The sequence below is a fragment of the Theropithecus gelada genome, chromosome 11 (assembly GCF_003255815.1).
Source record: "Theropithecus gelada isolate Dixy chromosome 11, Tgel_1.0, whole genome shotgun sequence".
In the NCBI taxonomy this organism is placed as follows: Eukaryota; Metazoa; Chordata; class Mammalia; order Primates; family Cercopithecidae; genus Theropithecus; species Theropithecus gelada.
Window position 1 is genome coordinate 64346801 of NC_037679.1, and position 16742 is coordinate 64363542.

The window sequence follows — 16742 nt, forward strand, 5'->3', positions numbered from 1 at the left end:
CGTCTTTCAAACGAGATCAACTTGAATCTTACTCATACTTACTCTACTGTACGCAAAGGTTGTAGGAAATGCTTTACCAACATCAGCTAATTAATCCACGCCCTGTGACCTGTGAGGTAAGCCTGCAAAAATATCTCTGCAACAGGACTTGCAAAGCTGGAGCCCGAGTGAGGAGTAAATATTAGCAATAACATCAATAAAGATAGCTGCTAACCGTGAGTCTGTCCCGAGTACTTGATGTTGCTGTTAAATGTTTTTCATATATCATCACATTTAATCCTCACAGTGCAGCATGAAGTAGACACTATTATCATTTCCATTTTGTAAATGAGGAGACTACGCTTCAGAAAGGATAAGTAACTTTCTAAAGCCAGTTGACTAGTGACTGGCAGGCAACAACTCAATGCAGGACTCGAAATCAAAAGCCCATATTCTGACTATTACGCTATTCCAATCTAAAGCCCAAAATTGTACCTACTCAATTCTCAGGTGGGCAGGACTTGAAGGGCCCAGAGATACGAAGCTAAGTCCCACACTTTTCTAGGGGTAGGAGAGCGAAAGAGGTGGCCTACAATGGGAATTCTCAATGGAGTTCCATGAGCAGCACTGTTCTGGGCACTCTGGGCCGCTCTGGCTGCCATTTATACTATGCACCGCTTCGTGAGAAGCCTCTAAAGGACACCCTGAGGAGGATTTGCTGACGGCATCTCCCACGCTCAACACAACCTCCCAGGGCTGTTGCCAAGGCAGAAAGTCAAGTGGCTAGCAAGCCCGAAAGGAAAACTGGGCATTTGGCAAAGGAATGTTTATTTTTCTGTGGCACAGAAAGCGAACTAACTGCAGCTGTCACCTGAAACCCCCGGGGGCCTCGGTGCGCAGCAGCATCCATGTGACTATGAACGGAGAGGCTAGAGAGTTGGGTGGAGGAAATCCACATTGATCTATACCAACTACTTGGCTGGAAATGTTGCCTGGAGCTAAGAGGTTCAAAGGCACATTCAGCACCCAGTGTTTGCCACCAAGCTGGAGGTCACGGGTCGCACTAGTTCAGGAGCCCTCGAGGCAGGATGCACACAGGGAGGAGTAAGGGGTGTGGCAAGAACGTGTCTGGAGCGTTTCATGCAAGGCAGGCCACAGGGGATGCCTGCTGGACCTGGACTTTATTCCAGGGGCAGTGGGGAAGCACTGAGGAACTCGGGCAGGAGCATGAGAAGCTCAGGCACAGGCGGAAGGAAACCAGGAGCGGTGGTGGTGGGCAGAAAACGCTGACGGGGGAGAGAGAACAGATGAGGGGGACTGATCAGGAGGCCACTTGGAGAAGCTGAGATAAACAAGGGTCTGGGCCTGAGGCACACAGTGCAGAGCAGGGCACGGAGGTGTTCCTGAGGCAGAAACAGCAGGGTGCGGCGAGTGAGGAGGGCGGGGGAGGCAGAGAGAACTGCCTGCCCACGTGGAAGGCCAGATGGAGAACGGTGCCTTCAGCCAAGGAACTGAGGAGGGGATATGGATTTGGAAATGACAAAAAAGTGCCGTGAGATGTCCTTGCTTTTAGGTGGGGCTGTTCCAAATTCAGTCCTTCATTCAACACTTATGAGGCCAGACTGCTACCCACCAAACACTGATTGGGGCCAGACGTGGTGTAGGGCACTGGCAACATCTAATTCTGAGCTCTGGGAGCTCAGAGTCCACGAAGGGACCAGGAAACCCCGTTACTATGTCTTACGTGCTCTGACCAACAAGTGCATGAGGCATTTGAGCACAGCGGTGAAGGGCAAGGGCACTGTGGCCAGGAAGGGAGAGAAGGAAGGAAGAAAAGGTGTCAGAGAAACTTTGTCAGGCTTGCAGTCAGTCTCAGAGGCCAGGAAGGACATCTGCCAGGGCAAGGGGTTGATAAAGAAACAGGCAGCAGGAGTGGCACAGCAGAGCGGAAGGTGTGCAAAGGGTCTGGCATGTTCTGGAACAGCCAGAAACAAAATGAGAGGAGCAGGCTGATAGGCAGCTCATGAAGGATTTAGCGTGCCGTGCTGAGGACTTTACGCTTTTCCTTGTGGTTAGAGAGAGCCATGGAGGCGACTGAAGATGAGGAGCTGACAGGAAGGTTTGAAGTAATCCAGCTGTGGTGTGGAGAAGAATTAAAGGGGGAGATGTCTTCCTGATGACAGGAACTGCAATCGCCCAGGGAAGAGCTAAAGCTAACTGCACAGTGACAACAGGCAAACGCTGTTTTGAATAAAGACCCAGAGTTCGGAAAGTGGCAAGGGCTAGAAAAGGCTTCAGAAATGGCCAGGCAGTTGCTAAAGTGATCTTACCCAGGGAGTGAACAGAGACTCACCAGAGAAGGATTCCAAAGGAACTGTGCAGGACACCAAGACTTCAGGGATACATAGCAACCACCATGGAACCACCAAGAACAAGGGGCAGAGCCCAGGAGGGTGCCAGGAGACAGCCTGTCAGAGGAACCGATGGAAGACAGTCTCAAGGAGGGTGTTGTTAGCAGAATCAGATGCTGCCCACGGGCAGAGTGGAGACAGGCTGTAAGCCAGGCACTAAGCAGCCTCCCATGCAAGGTGGAGGCCAAGCCCAGACTGAGGAGGCTTGAGGAACAAATATCAAATGTCTGGCGAGGAGGCAAAGACGGCAGATACTGCTGTTCCTTCAAGAAAGGATGAGATGACTAAACTTCTATTTAACCCAAATAACAGTGCCAGTGAATAGTGCCATCGTAACTATTATCATCATAAAACAGAAGACGGTTCTGTTCACACCGAGAGCACTCTGTGAGCAGAGATTGATCTTAGCATTTTACAGGTATTAACACGATTCACTCATAAGAACCTCCGAGGTGGGTATTCTTATGGCCTCTGTTTAGCTGATAAGGAAACTCAGGCAATCAACTGATGGCTTGACCTGCCCGAGGTTACACAGCAAGCGGCTGAGCCAAGACTGGAACTCAGATCTGTGAAGTCCAAGGTCACACACTTAACTCCTGTATCTGAAGAATGATCCTAGCCCAGAATAATCTAAACGCAATAGCTTTTAGATTGCTATCTGAAAGCCACCAATGCCGGCATGAGGGAAAGCTGCAGATCCCACGTGCAGACCAAGTGCAGGACCCAGGTCTATGAAGTCGTTTCCAAGAGCCACTCAGGCCCTCGGCTCCCCCCGACCTTCAGCTACATATGCACCTCCTGTCAGTCTCTGTCAGATAAGGGGGACTGATCAGGAGGCCACTTGGAGAAGCTGAGATAAACAAGGGTCTGGGCCTGAGGCACACAGTGCAGAGCAGGGCACGGAGGTGTTCCTGAGGCAGAAACAGCAGGGTGCGGCGAGTGAGGAGGGCGGGGGAGGCAGAGAGAACTGCGCTGCCCACGTGGAAGGCCAGATGGAGAACGGTGCCTTCAGCCAAGGAACTGGTTTTGTGACTGGTTTTCAGGGCTGCTAAAACACACTGATTAGAACATTTATGGACAAAAACTAATGAAACCAAGAAAGTTACTCTGTGATACAAAAAGGAACTGGATCCTGCCTCTAACATATTACAAAGCGGTGGGCTGATAAACGGGTGGTTCTTCTATAATGACAAGAGGAGCCTCTAAAAGCTTACACTTCTTTGGCCTCTGCTGCCATTAGTGGTGGCTAGCGTGTCAGGAGAGCAAGCATAGTGGTTAAGAGTGAGTGTAGGCTTTGCAGTCAAAGATCTGGGTTTAAAATTCTGGTTCTGCCACTCATCAGCTGTGTGACCTTAGGCAAGCTACTTAACCTCTCTGAGTCTTAGCTTCCTCATCTGTAAGTACATACTATATAAGACCTCTCCTCTGCTGTGAAAGCTGAGTGCCCAGCCTATCGTGTGGCACTTTTATGTGTCTAAGAAAGGCCACTATTTTCACCACTAAAACACGCAGCTCTGACCCTGATCTGCCTCCCATGTGCTTCTCCTTCCCCCATGACAAGCTCTCACTCCTGGATGCTCACTACTCTCATTTCGTTTCCCAGTCAGTACATTCACTTGTTTAGCTAGGTATCTATATCATCATTCTAAAGAAAAGTATTTTCTTCTTTATAACACCAAATTATGCATACTTTACTCCTATTCCCTCCCACTGTCTTTACCCTAATTTGAGAAAATACTAGTCCCACCTCCAGTTTAGGCTTTGAAGATCAGGAGTTTTCAGATCAGCTTTCAGGATGAGTAGTTCTGTGTTCTGAAAGCTTTGGTTAAGAACAACTGCAGACATGTAGCTGTGTTAAATCAAACCTGCTTTGCTGAAGGAACGTGAGAATCTTAATCATGGTTCTCATTTCAAAAAAATTCTATCCCAAATTTACTTTAAAAAAAAGCAAAAACAAAATAAAAAATCTCATACAGGCTGAGGTTAGCAACTACATAGGTTTGTCATCTGGTGGAAGAGAACGCCAGGTTACGAGGGTTGCCAGGTTTCATGAATACTGCTGGGGACAGCCTTCCTGTCCTGCGGGCCAGGAACACGATTACCCCTGCCCCCACTTTCTCAGTACAACAGCTGAGAGGAGAAGCAAGATGACCTAAATAAATTTCACGGTAAGCCCCTAACAAATCCATTTTAAAAGATTAGAAAATTGGGCCGGGCGCGGTGGCTCAAGCCTGTAATCCCAGCACTTTGGGAGGCCGAGGCGGGTGGATCACGAGGTCAGGAGATCGAGACCATCCTGGCTAACATGGTGAAACCCCGTCTCTACTAAAAATACAAAAAAAAAACTAGCCGGGCGTGGTGGCGGGCGCCTGTAGTCCCAGCTACTCGGAGGCTGAGGCAGGAGAATGGCGTGAACCCGGGAGGCGGAGCTTGCAGTGAGCCGAGATCGCGCCACTGCACTCCAGCCTGGGCGACACAGCGAGACTCCGTCTCAAAAAAAAAAGATTAGAAAATTGTAAACCTCTTTAAACCTCTCTACAGGCTGAGATAAAGAATGAAAATAAATTCCAATGTGTTGAATGCAAAATTTGAGCAGAATTAACTGAATATATATGCATATGTATCTATTTAGATATAACCGAAGTTGTTAACTTATTTAGCCAATAGTTTGAAAAACAGAGTGTTCTAAGTAACCAGGCTCTCCTCTGTTAATGCACTGGAAAGGTATACTGCTTCTTTCATTCAAAGAACCCACAATGGACTATTACCAGACGTGACTCCAGGGACTACTACAAGATGCCCAAAACAGCTTAGAGCCTATAGTTTCATTCTAGAGGTTAAGCCAAACAAAATTTAAAATTTCCCCAAACTAGCCACAATCAGCAAAACTGCTCATAGAAGTTTTCCTCTAGATTTTCTTGTTCTTCCTCTTTCTAAAACTAAGGTCTCTGAAGGGCATTCGCAAAATCAGCATCCAGAAATTTACTGTGTAGTCTGATTAAAATATGTTTTATGAACACTTATCTTTTATCAGCAGCATACGCCTGCTTTGGAAATATAACGAAAAACTGTATCTTATGGAGAGTCTCTTTTTAAAGACGAAATAATAAAACAGTATCAATCAAATTCAACATGCCTAGGTGTAAAATATTTATGGAATAACGTGCAATAAAACCAAGAAAACATAACTTTAGGGGAAAAAACTTGAATGAAAACTCTGAGAAATACACTATCTTAAAATATATATATGAAAACAGATCAAAAAAGGAATCAGAAAAGATTTCTTTCTTCAATTAAAAACAAAACAAAACCCCTAAGCTTTCAAATAAACCTGAAAAACTAAGTGCCCCTGGCCCAGCCAATCCGAACACAGCCGATCACTGCTTGACTCTGTCTTCGAATCTGGCAGCACTAACCAGACATTTTCACCAGCCACTGCTGCAGGAAACGCTGAGGCAGGAGGAAGGGTTTCTGGCCAGTAGGAGGACCCACGTGATGATCATATGCTGCACATTAAAAGCTGGGTTACAGCCTCTAGTAATGAAAGACTCACTCAATGCTGGCAAAATATCGTTTTCTGCCTCAAAAGAAAAAAATGCATGAGACAGTGTTTGGATATTCCCGAGTAAATGATTCTGACAGACACCGAAAGGCAGAACAGAGACTCCTCCGAGTGGCAGAGACAAAGTCTCTTATGTCTTGGGGCTTTTAAGCCTTAAATAAGAGACAAATCACTTAGTGACGAAACACAATTGCTGAATAGCAAGCAATTTCAGGTATAAGCCCAGTAAGAACATTCCTGTTTTCTTAAATTTAGAATATTTAGGGAAAAATACAAAAATAAATTAAAAATTGATAGTTTTCATACCTCTAAATTCTGACTGTCTTAACAAAACATAAAATCATAGATGAGCACATAATTCTTTTGGTCATTAAAACTAGTTCTAGCTACTCAGAAGGCTAAGGCAGATCACTCAAGGCCAGGAGTTTGAGACCAGCCTGGACAACATAGTAAGACCCTATCTCTACCAAAAATTAAAAAGAAAAAAAATTAGCTGGGTGTGGTGGTGTGCACCTGCAGTCCTAGCTACTTAGGAGGCTGAGGCAGGAGGATTACTTGAGCCCAGGAGTTGGAGGCTACAGTGAGCTATAACCATGCCACTGTACTCCATCCTAGGTGATGGAGTAAGACCCTGTCTCTGAAAATTAAAAATTAAAAAAAAGAAACTAGTTCTTTTTTTAATATTTACAAAAATTTTGTGTAGAGACAGGGCCTCACTATATCAACTAGGCTGGTCTCGAACTCCTGGCCTCAAGCAATCCTCCTATCTTGGCCTCCCAAGTGCTGGGATTACAGGCCAGCCCAAAGCTAGTTCTAATTAATAAGTTACACTTATACATTACTGCATAGTTTGCCTGTCTGTATCTCCAGCCCTGTACTCTGGATCCGAACTTTCAACAAGATCTCTTTACCCACTATGATGTCCCATGGACTCCTCAAAATCAGTGTTTCCACAGAGAATTACAGTTGGGCATCCCCGTAACAGTTATGCACTCATAGGCACGCACACACACTCACACGCACCCTGCTCCTCTTCCTGTCTTCTCCCATCTATTCACCCTGCCATTCCAGATGAATACCTGAACATCATTCTTGATTCATCCTTTACCACCTGGCCCCTTCACGCCCAATCAATCACCAAGCCGCCTCCTAAATACCTCTCAAGTACAGTTGCTTCTTTCCATGTCTACTGCCACCTCCCCTATGCTTAGGAGTGAAGAGTCTCAGCTTGGCTCCAGCTGATTTGCTCTGCCATGAATTAAATGGGTGCACCTGGACAAGTTTCTCACTATTAGCATCCTTAGGTCTCCCCACCAATACCATAGGCATAGTAACAATAACAATACCCACCTCAGAGTTGTTAGGGGAATGTAAATAAAGTAATCAACATAAAAGCCCCTGGAACTTCCTGGATGCTACTGAGTATTCACGAAATCTCAACCCTCACAATCATCCTCCTGTTGGGTGCCCAGCACAACCCCACTAGGTTAGGTGGCCCTCCTCTCCTGGCCCTTCTAAGGCTCTCTGACGATTGCTTTGTCTGCCTCCCAACCCAACTATCAGCTCCCCGATGGCAAGGACTGAGTCTTATTCCCATATGATGGGAAATGACTAATGAAACAATGAGCAGGCCGGGCGCGGTGGCTCAAGCCTGTAATCCCAGCACTTTGGGAGGCCGAGACGGGCGGATCACGAGGTCAGGAGATCGAGACCATCCTGGCTAACACGGTGAAACCCCATCTCTACTAAAAAATACAAAAAACTAACTGGGCGCGGTGGTGGGCGCCTGTAGTCCCAGCTACATGGGAGGCTGAGGCAGGAGAATGGCGTAAACCCCAGAGGCGGAGCTTGCAGTGAGCTGAGATCCGGCCACTGCACTCCAGCCTAGGCGACAGAGCGAGACTCTGTCTCAAAAAAAAAATAAATAAATAAATAAATAAACAATGAGCAGTAATACGAGTGGTGGAGCTATGTAATAAATAAGAAATGACTATATATGATTAGTAAGAGCTATATACTGCTGAATGTGGTATAGGTGAAGTATCCTGCATCTGAAATGCTTGGGACCAGAAGGATTTAGGATTTTTTCAGATTTTGAAGTATTTGCTGTATCAGTCGAGCATCCCAAATCCAAAACTCCAAAATGCTCCAATGAGCGTTTCGTTTGTGTGTTACAGATTTTGCAGCATTTCGGATTTTGGATCTTCAAATTTGGGATGCCCAACCTACATTCCTTAAGAGATTATTAATGAGAAAAACATCAACACATAAGATTTAAGACAGCGGCCGGGCGCGGTGGCTCAAGCCTGTAATCCCAGCACTTTGGGAGGCCGAGACGGGCGGATCACAAGGTCAGGAGATCGAGACCATCCTGGCTAACACGGCGAAACCCCGTCTCTACTAAAAACACAAAAAATTAGCCGGGCGAGGTGGCGGCGCCTGTGGTCCCAGCTACTCGGGAGGCTGAGGCAGGAGAATAGCGGGAACCCGGGAGGCGGAGCTTGCAGTGAGCTGAGATCTGGCCACTGCACTCCAGCCTGGGCGACAGAGCGAGACTCCGTCTCAAAAAAAAAAAAAAAAAAAAAGATTTAAGACAGCAAGGAATCAATAATGAAAACCATCAGTTATCATAATATTGTGATGTGTTCAATGTTTTGTAACATAAAGCATTTTATTTTTAAGTAACTCATAAATCTTGTCTCAGAAAGCAACATACATGGGCACTTCTTGACGTTAAAAAGATTCACTTTTGCTACTCAGCAATTTCTTTTGCATGGTTTTGCAAGCCAGAGATATTTGTTCCACAAAACAAAGAAGCCACCCGAGTTTCAGAACTGTGACTCAAGTCTTTTCAGAGGAAGCAGTTGAAAGAACATCTCTGCCCTCCCACACTGTCATCTAAGACTGCCCATTTATGAAAAAGACAAAGAGTATGTCTCAAAATACTGGACCCACTTATTCACAAGTAGGAAGAGGAGACTCAAATGTTTCCCATTGGGTTGAATTAAAAAAAAAAAATTAGAAGCATGTATGTGATCCGTCTCTAACGGTTCTAATTACAGAAAAATCACTCTTTCTTAAGCAATGAGAACAGACTGTCCTTAGTTTTTTGAGGTGAAAAGCAGTGAGAAAACAATTCTGATTTTGTTTCAAAGTCTTAAATGATATTCTTCGGATTCCAATTTCTCAGCCTCTGAGGGAAGTTCAGGAGGAGGGGAGAGGATGCTCACTCTGGGGTATTCAGGGGAGGGGTGGCGGCATACCTGGGCTCCATAGACGCGCTGCATCGCCTGCAGCAGCTGGTTGGTGTAGTCTGTGAGGGTGCCAGCATCTTCTTCAAACACGCTCAGTAAAGAGCGAGTCTGGGAGAAAAGAAGAAGAAAGGTCAGTTTCATTTCTAAGTGGAAAAGTTACAGAGGAGGAGGAGGATCCACACACCCACACGTGCAGAAACCAGAATGGGAGGAAAGAAAGGTCCCTGTTGGTTCCCTAGCTTCTTTTACTGATCATACCAGTATCATTTGATTCCTGGAGCTCTGGTTTACAACTCGCTTTCTAATTCTTTAGACTACAGTGTCAGGGCAATTTCAGAATTGGAGCCAGAAAAGCCAGTTTTTAAAAGATTATGACTGAAGGGCTATTATCTATTCTGACTTTAGCCCCTACCTAAGCACCAGTAAAGTCTATCCAATAAGAAAAGGTGTTCAAAAGGGCAGCCTCTCCTCTCAAGTCCATAAGATAAACACAGGTCAGGCCTATTTGTGTACCTGGGATGTGGTCCCCTAGCACAGCTATAGTGTGATCATCCCAGCGGGAACCGGCAGTCTGGTCTTCTGTAATCCTGGATGTCTTGCAGGAGTGTAGGAGTATGTCATTCTTTCCTCTTATGGTACTACGATTTCCTTGGGTTTTTTTTTTCTTTCTTTCCTTCTTTCTCTCTCTCTCTTTTTTTTTTTTTTTTTAGATGGAGTTTAGCTCTTGTTGCCCAGGTTGGAGTGCGATGGTGCAATCTCGGCTCACTGCAACCTTTGCTTTCCAGGCTCAAGAGATTCTCCTGCCTCAGCCTCCTGAGTAGCTGGGATTACAGGTGCCTACCACCACACCTGGCCAATTTTTTGTATTTTTAGTAGAGATGGGGTTTCACCATGTTGGCTAGGCTGGTCTCAAACTCCTGATCTCAGGTGATCCACCCACCATGGCCTCCCAAAATGCTGGGATTACAGGTGTGAGTCACTGCACCTGGCCTGCTTGTTTTTAATTAGATTTTACCATTTTCAAACTCATGGCCAGGAAATTTCACATCCCCTGGGCCCACCATTAGCAGCACTGGCCATAAAACTCTAATAGCAACTTAATAAGAATGCTAGTTTATCGTTTTTAGGAAGACAAACTCCTCAGTGCTCTGAAAGCAGCAGAGCAAAGTCATAAGCTGAAAGGTATTTCTATCATTTTCATCCACAGTGTTTAGGACACAAAAAGCACTAGAGAAATATTTATATACTGGATGGTGAACAAACAAGAATCAAGGTGTGCAGAGGCAGATCTACTCAAGGGATTTTTGTTAATGTGCCCAGCACAGTGGGAATTTAAAATACTATGTTAGCAATAATTGGATCACAACTTCAAAATATAACCCATTAGGTAGAGAATGGAGAGTAAAGTTTCAGGAATGCCTTTGAGGTGATATCAAAGCACTTCACCAAATACAACTCACTAAGGCTCATTATCTCCCTGCAAATAAACTGCAATTCCTCCTTTTCTTTTTCTTATTTCGGGTAAGAGAACAGTAACTGACCCCAAAGCATCCTCAAAAAACTAGAATAAGAATCTATGCGTTGGGATCATTACCTCCCACCATACATGATCTACTCCGACTCTGCTCCAAAACTCTGATGCACTTCGTAGCAATGCATGCTTATCCTGCTTTGCCCAGGTCTTCCGGGCTAAAAACACCAGGACTAATGTACTATCTTCAGTACCAACGCTTATCCACAGAAGAGCTACAGTGCAATAATGAATAAGGAAACTGTATCATCATGTTTAAAAAAGCTCTCAGTGAAAGAAAAACAACACAGAATTCGTACAGTGTATAATTTGTTAGAAGAGCTCTTTGAACTTGTAAAAGTTCATAACCACAGTATGAAATATATCAGGACCTGAACAAAGGTTTTCTCAAACAATATTTATCAATAATATGCTACAGATTGTCGCTTTTTCCAAACAAAAATTGTGGTTGTGACCCATTGGATTTCATAATCTACTAATGGATGTCAACCAGTAGGTTAGAAACACTGATTTAGGAGAATGAGAAGGGATATAACTGGATTGTGGCTAGTTTTTTCAAAAATACTACTGATGCCCATTTAGCCAAATCCTGTTTATTGCTTTTAATACTCTTAGGGATAAAAACAAACTGGAAGAAAAGAGGTAAAAAGGGAAAGAGAGGGCTTGCATGAATGTCCTCCATAAAGAAGGTAGAAAGAAAACTAAAATTACCACTTACTCTATACCACCTGTGTGCCAGATGCTGTGCTGGGCACTAAACATCTGTGACTTCATTTAATTCTTTTAGCAACTCTGTGAGGTAGATTCCATGGTTCCATTAACTTCATGTTACAGATGATGAAACTGAGGCTCATCAAGGTTAAGAAATGTGTTCAACCTCCCACTGTAGGAAAGTGGCAGGGCTGGGATGTAAACCCAGGTCAGCAGCACTGAGGTCACCAGCAGGATGGCTCTCATAGCGAGTGCACTCTTTGGTCCACAGCCTACAGCCCTGACGGGAGGCAGGACAGGGGCAGACTGGAGCTGGAAGCTACTACCACGCCCCCGCCCACAATACCTGAGTACATCACAAGTGTCCTTTGTCCTTATACTGTGGACATGCGACTGTGATGCCCATTAGGACTGACAGGAAAACTCTGGTCTTCCCTTTCTAATTTAACTTGGCAGTGATCACCTCTATACATAATAAATAGAACCAGCTACCTTGGACACTGGCTATCCATATTTACTACACTATGTCTGCTCAAACTTTGGTCTGGAACAACAGGCATATTCTGAGACATAAAGAAGGAATGAGACCAAGAATAAAGCAAAGGCACACTAGTAGCTCAAAATCCCACAGTATGGTCAGAAAGACACTGGTATATCTCACTTATAAAGATAACAACAGCAATCACTTATGGGGTTACTATGGCATGCCAGCATGGAGACACTTTACAAATGTTGTTTATTCTTCCTAACAACTCAACTAAATAGCTATTTTTATTTTTATTTCACATACCTCCAAACATAACCTCAGAGAGACTGAGTAACTTGCCAAAGGTAACAGCAGATTCAGGAGTTGAATTCCATCCATTTTCTATTGCCCGACACTCTTAAGGGTATACTCGTCCAGAGAAACAAAACCAAGCACCCTATGCATACAGCCTCAGCTACCTGTTACTCCTTTACCTCAAAGAAACCGGGTATTACTTAATAAAACACTCCTAGACATTCTCAAGAATAGTGTGTAATTGTGTAATGGCCCAATTTTAACACCACTAACTACTAAGAACATTTTAAGGTTATAAACAAAGTTCTTATCTCCATAATTTGGTGGAGGAAGAGAATGTCCTAGTGAAAAGAACCAAGACTTTGGGAGGACAAGACAGAAGATCGGTTGAGCCCAGGAGTTCAAGACCACCCTGGGCAACATAGCAAGACTCTTTCTCTACAAAAAATTTTAAAATTAGCCTTGTGTGGTGATGCGTGCCTGTAGTCCTTGCTACTCAGGAGGCTGAGGTGGGAGGATCGCTTGAGCCCAGGAGGCTAAGGGTACAGTGAGCCGCCATCATGCCACTGCACCCCAGTCTGGGCAACAGAGCAAGACCCTGTCTCAAAAAAAAAAAAAAAAAAAAAGAACCAAGTCTATTGAAAGGAAAAATAGGTTATAAACAAAAAGAGGAACAGCACAAAACATTTCCACAATGAAGACATACAAAACCACCAAGTTACATTTTGAGATATCTTGTTTGAGGAAAGAAAGGCCTGATTTGGTTGGAGAGTGCCATTCCCAGCTGGGCCACTCAACTGCATAACCTCAGAATTACATCTTTCATTTCTTTGTTTCAGTTATGCCAATCGCAAAAGAAACAGAACACAAAGCGAGCAAGCAACAGTGCTGTTGTCTTCACCTTATCTCAAAAGTGTACTACTTACAGGACAAGAGAATAAGCCCCTGAAGAATAAGCTGCAGGAGCTCAAAGCTGCATTTGTGTTCCTATCGCAGCAGGATTCACACTGTACTGGAACTGTTGCCTCATTATCTGTCTCTGGAACAAACTGTGAACCAGTCAAGGGTAGGCACTCTTATTTGTCATCACATTCCCAACAGCTAGTAGTGCCAGGCAAGGAGCAGAGGCTTCTAAACAGCAATGGAGACAGATGTCTTAATCCCTAAAACGTTCTGCTTCCCATATATGAGAGGTAAGCAGAAATAATGCATGTGTATGCACACAGACTAGTTTTACAATGCATCGTGCAGCACTGCAAACTAAAAAGGAGTCCATGAATAGATGTGTCTAAGGTCAGTTAACTGCTATTCAGCTCTTCCTGGGTCATTCAGTTCAATTACAAAAGCTTTGGTGTTCATTTAATTAATCCTGTGCAATCACATTACTGAAGCAACTCTCAAAATTACTCTTCATAAAACTAGAAGAAACACACAATAGATGGTTTATTAGGTCTTTTCCTTTTAGTGAAACATTTTAGGTCACTGATGACAGAAAAGTCCGGTGCTAGAGAGCTGGGCTAACTTGAACCATATCCCTAGTACAGGCAAGTTGCCTGGGTTCCAGTCCTGGCTTTGTCACTTTATGGTGTATAATTGTAAGTAAATTACTTCTCTGCTCCTTAGTTATTTAAATAGAGAACATACTTCAACACTATTGGGAGGATTAAGTGAGTTAATATATGTAAAGCATTTAGAAGAGTACCTGGCACATAAAATCCTTGAGACCGGCATTTGCTATTGTTTTTATGCTTTGCACATAAAATGAAGGGAATGGATTAGATTCCTTCCAGTTCCAAGTCTATGAGTCACCTTGGGAGTAAAGCTACGTTAGGCACAGGTCACATACAAGAGAATAGTACATAAATATGTTCTGATGATCATTAAATACCTTCTTAAAGTCAGTTTCCATTCTGTACAACAGCATCATCAAGAGCCCTCCTAAGGGTGACAGCCAAGTCTCAAAAGCAATGACAAATAAACTTCCTATATTAAAAGGAACATATTAAATAAGAATGATAATGTCTCTAAACCTCCTCTGCCACATACCAGTTCAAAGTTACACACCACGTAGATATGACACAATGTTAACTCTAAAGGACCTTGAAGATCACCTGCTCCCCCCCACCCCCTGTCTCTCATTCTGTAGATGTTCTGCAGATTAGGAAACTGAGCTAGCCACAGGGTGGAGATGAAGAGACTCACCCACATCATATCCTAAGTGAGCGTGAGAGCCAGAATTAGAACCCAGGTCTTCTGACTTGCTCTACAGTCCTGTCTACTTCCTCACAGCTGGGAAAATCCTTTAAGCCACTCAAAAATGGTGTATATTCCTTCATGTAAGAGCTGGAAATTAAGAATGTGATCTGTTTGTGAGGACAACATCAAGAATCAGTATAACCTCTGTAATCTGGCTTAGGCATCACCATGTAGGTTAGAACAGCAGGATATTTCTGGGCACCTCAGTTCCCACAAGTGCAAAGCAAACAGAGATCCTTGTTCAAAGTGATCATTTAAGATCTCACATTGCTATCTTCAGATTCCACACAACAGGTATGAGCATGGACGAAATGCCTTCTATCAAGGGCTTTAGTCTGATAAAAATGCCAGGAGACTACAGCTATATAAAAAAGGGGGCCTTGAAAAGGTCAGTCCAATGGATGCAAACTTACCAAAAACAAAAATAAATCACAGCTTGCTTCCAGTTCCTTACTTAGGAGGATCACAAGAAATGAACAAAAGACACCTATGCATACAGTCTTTTGGACTTATTCTGAACTGTTGATGTAGGTAAATCCATACAAGGATCATCCTGGGAGGTATTATTCACTCAGAAGAAAAAGGGAAGGAACCCCAAAAGAGAGTGGAAAGCGTGAAACGAAAACAGGTTAATCTCATTCTAAGTTTTCAAGAGTTGAGACACTAGGAAATAAAGGCACTTACTTAAATAAACCCGGGATGCTGAACCAGGAGTGTAGGTCTGAAGCTGGGGAAATGTTAAAGGAGAACAAAAGACCTCTGGGGAAAGGTGTGCTGAATTACGAACTACTGTCATTCTGCACTCATTTGCTATATTTACACACCAGTTTTCATCGGCAGAGCTCAAAGGACTTCTCATCTCGAGTGTGCTAATGAAGTTCCCTTGTGCGACAAATGGGGCAGGTATTGTATTTTTCTCTTCACTAATGGGAAAACGGTGCCAAGAGGAGGCCTGGTACCGCCGGGAAAGAGATCCAGGCTCTCTGCCTCTCATTCTGGCTGGCACAGGTCTCATCACATCATTAGGAGTAGCAGTAATAGGACTGACTCATTATCTGTACCGGACATTGTCTGCTGACAACTTTACAGGTATTTCTCATTGACTTCTCTTAACCCTATGAAGCAGGCACAATTATTATTCCTATTTTACAGACGACAAAACTAAGGCACAATAAGGTGGTTTTCCTGAGGCACTCAGTTACTAAATGGAGTCAAAGTTTAGATCTCGCAGCCTCAGTTGCAGCTGAGTTTGGAGGCGGGTCACGACATCAGGACTCCGGCCGCGGGGCGCTCTCCCGGTTCCCCAGCTCTGCCCCGGCTCAGGACTCAGGGCCCGGCCCGCCCCCTCCTTAGCCCGAGAGAACCCGGGGGGAGGCGCCGCGAACGGGCCGGGCCGGGCGCACTACCGCGGCTGCCCGGCCGGGGGCGCGGCCTCCACCCCGGGGCTGGAGGGGCCTCCTCGGCCTTACCCCTTCGGGCGAGGGGCACCGGAGCGGCGGGAGGTACCTGGGGGCTGTCCTGCAACGCCTCCTCTAGCAGGAGCTTGTCCACGGCGGGCATGGTGCGGCGCGGCTCAGCCGAGGGCTGGGTTGGAAGGACAGAGGGCAGGAGATGCGGCGGCCGAGAGTGCTCCCGGGCTCTGGGCTCGGGCGACGCGGCGGACACTCCTTGCCCGCGGCGGCCCCGCGCGTCCACGCCTGGCCAGTGGCTGCCGCCGCCTGCCGGCCGGCCCTCCTCCCGGCCCTCCTCGCGGCCCAGCCCCCGGCCGAGCCGGATCAACAGGAAGTGTGGCGAGCGCAAGGCCGGGAAACCGGAAGTGTGGTGAGCTCGGGTCGGGACACCGGAAATGTGGCTCTCGCGCTTCCGCCTGCGCTCGGCGGCTCGCGGGGAGCTGCAGGCTCTGGATGTCAGTCATGCAGCAGAGGAACCCTTCGGGTGTTTGTGCTCTGTGCAGAAGGCCCTGTAAGTCAGTGCATATGAAGTCCAAAAGAGGAACTCGAGGGTAGAAAGATAAGGTTTTATCTGCTTGTGGCTACCCAGAAAGCCTTTTGAGTTAAAGGAGCGAACAGATTTTTTTCTTTTAATGGAAGGAAAAACCCACACTTCCCACACCACTTTTTCTAGATAAATTTCGACGCCTCTGAAACAGCTCTGAGAGCAAAGAGGTCACCTCTCCTGTGGGAACAAGAAAAGAGGAGAAAAGCTGGATAACTGTCTCGTCTGTGATAATCAGAAACAACCACTATGGAAACCGCAG

At 45.3% G+C, this 16742-nt stretch overlaps 1 protein-coding gene across 3 annotated transcripts in view; it reads right to left on the reverse strand.

Moving 5' to 3' along the window:
• APPL2 (adaptor protein, phosphotyrosine interacting with PH domain and leucine zipper 2) overlaps positions 1–16289 on the reverse strand; it is a 62186-nt gene extending 45897 nt beyond the window's left edge. Inside the window, exons 1-2 of one of the 3 annotated variants that reach the window (XM_025402947.1) lie at positions 15992–16289; positions 9216–9314 (exon numbers count right to left, since the gene is read on the reverse strand). In XM_025402947.1, coding sequence (XP_025258732.1) covers positions 9216–9314; positions 15992–16045 — 153 coding nt within the window. In that variant the 5' untranslated portion in view covers positions 16046–16289. Of the gene's footprint in view, positions 1–9215; positions 9315–13155; positions 13513–15991 lie in introns of those variants that run through there. The other 2 variants (XM_025402946.1, XM_025402948.1) reach the window with 2 other exon arrangements.
• Between the last annotated feature and the right edge of the window lie 453 nt (positions 16290–16742).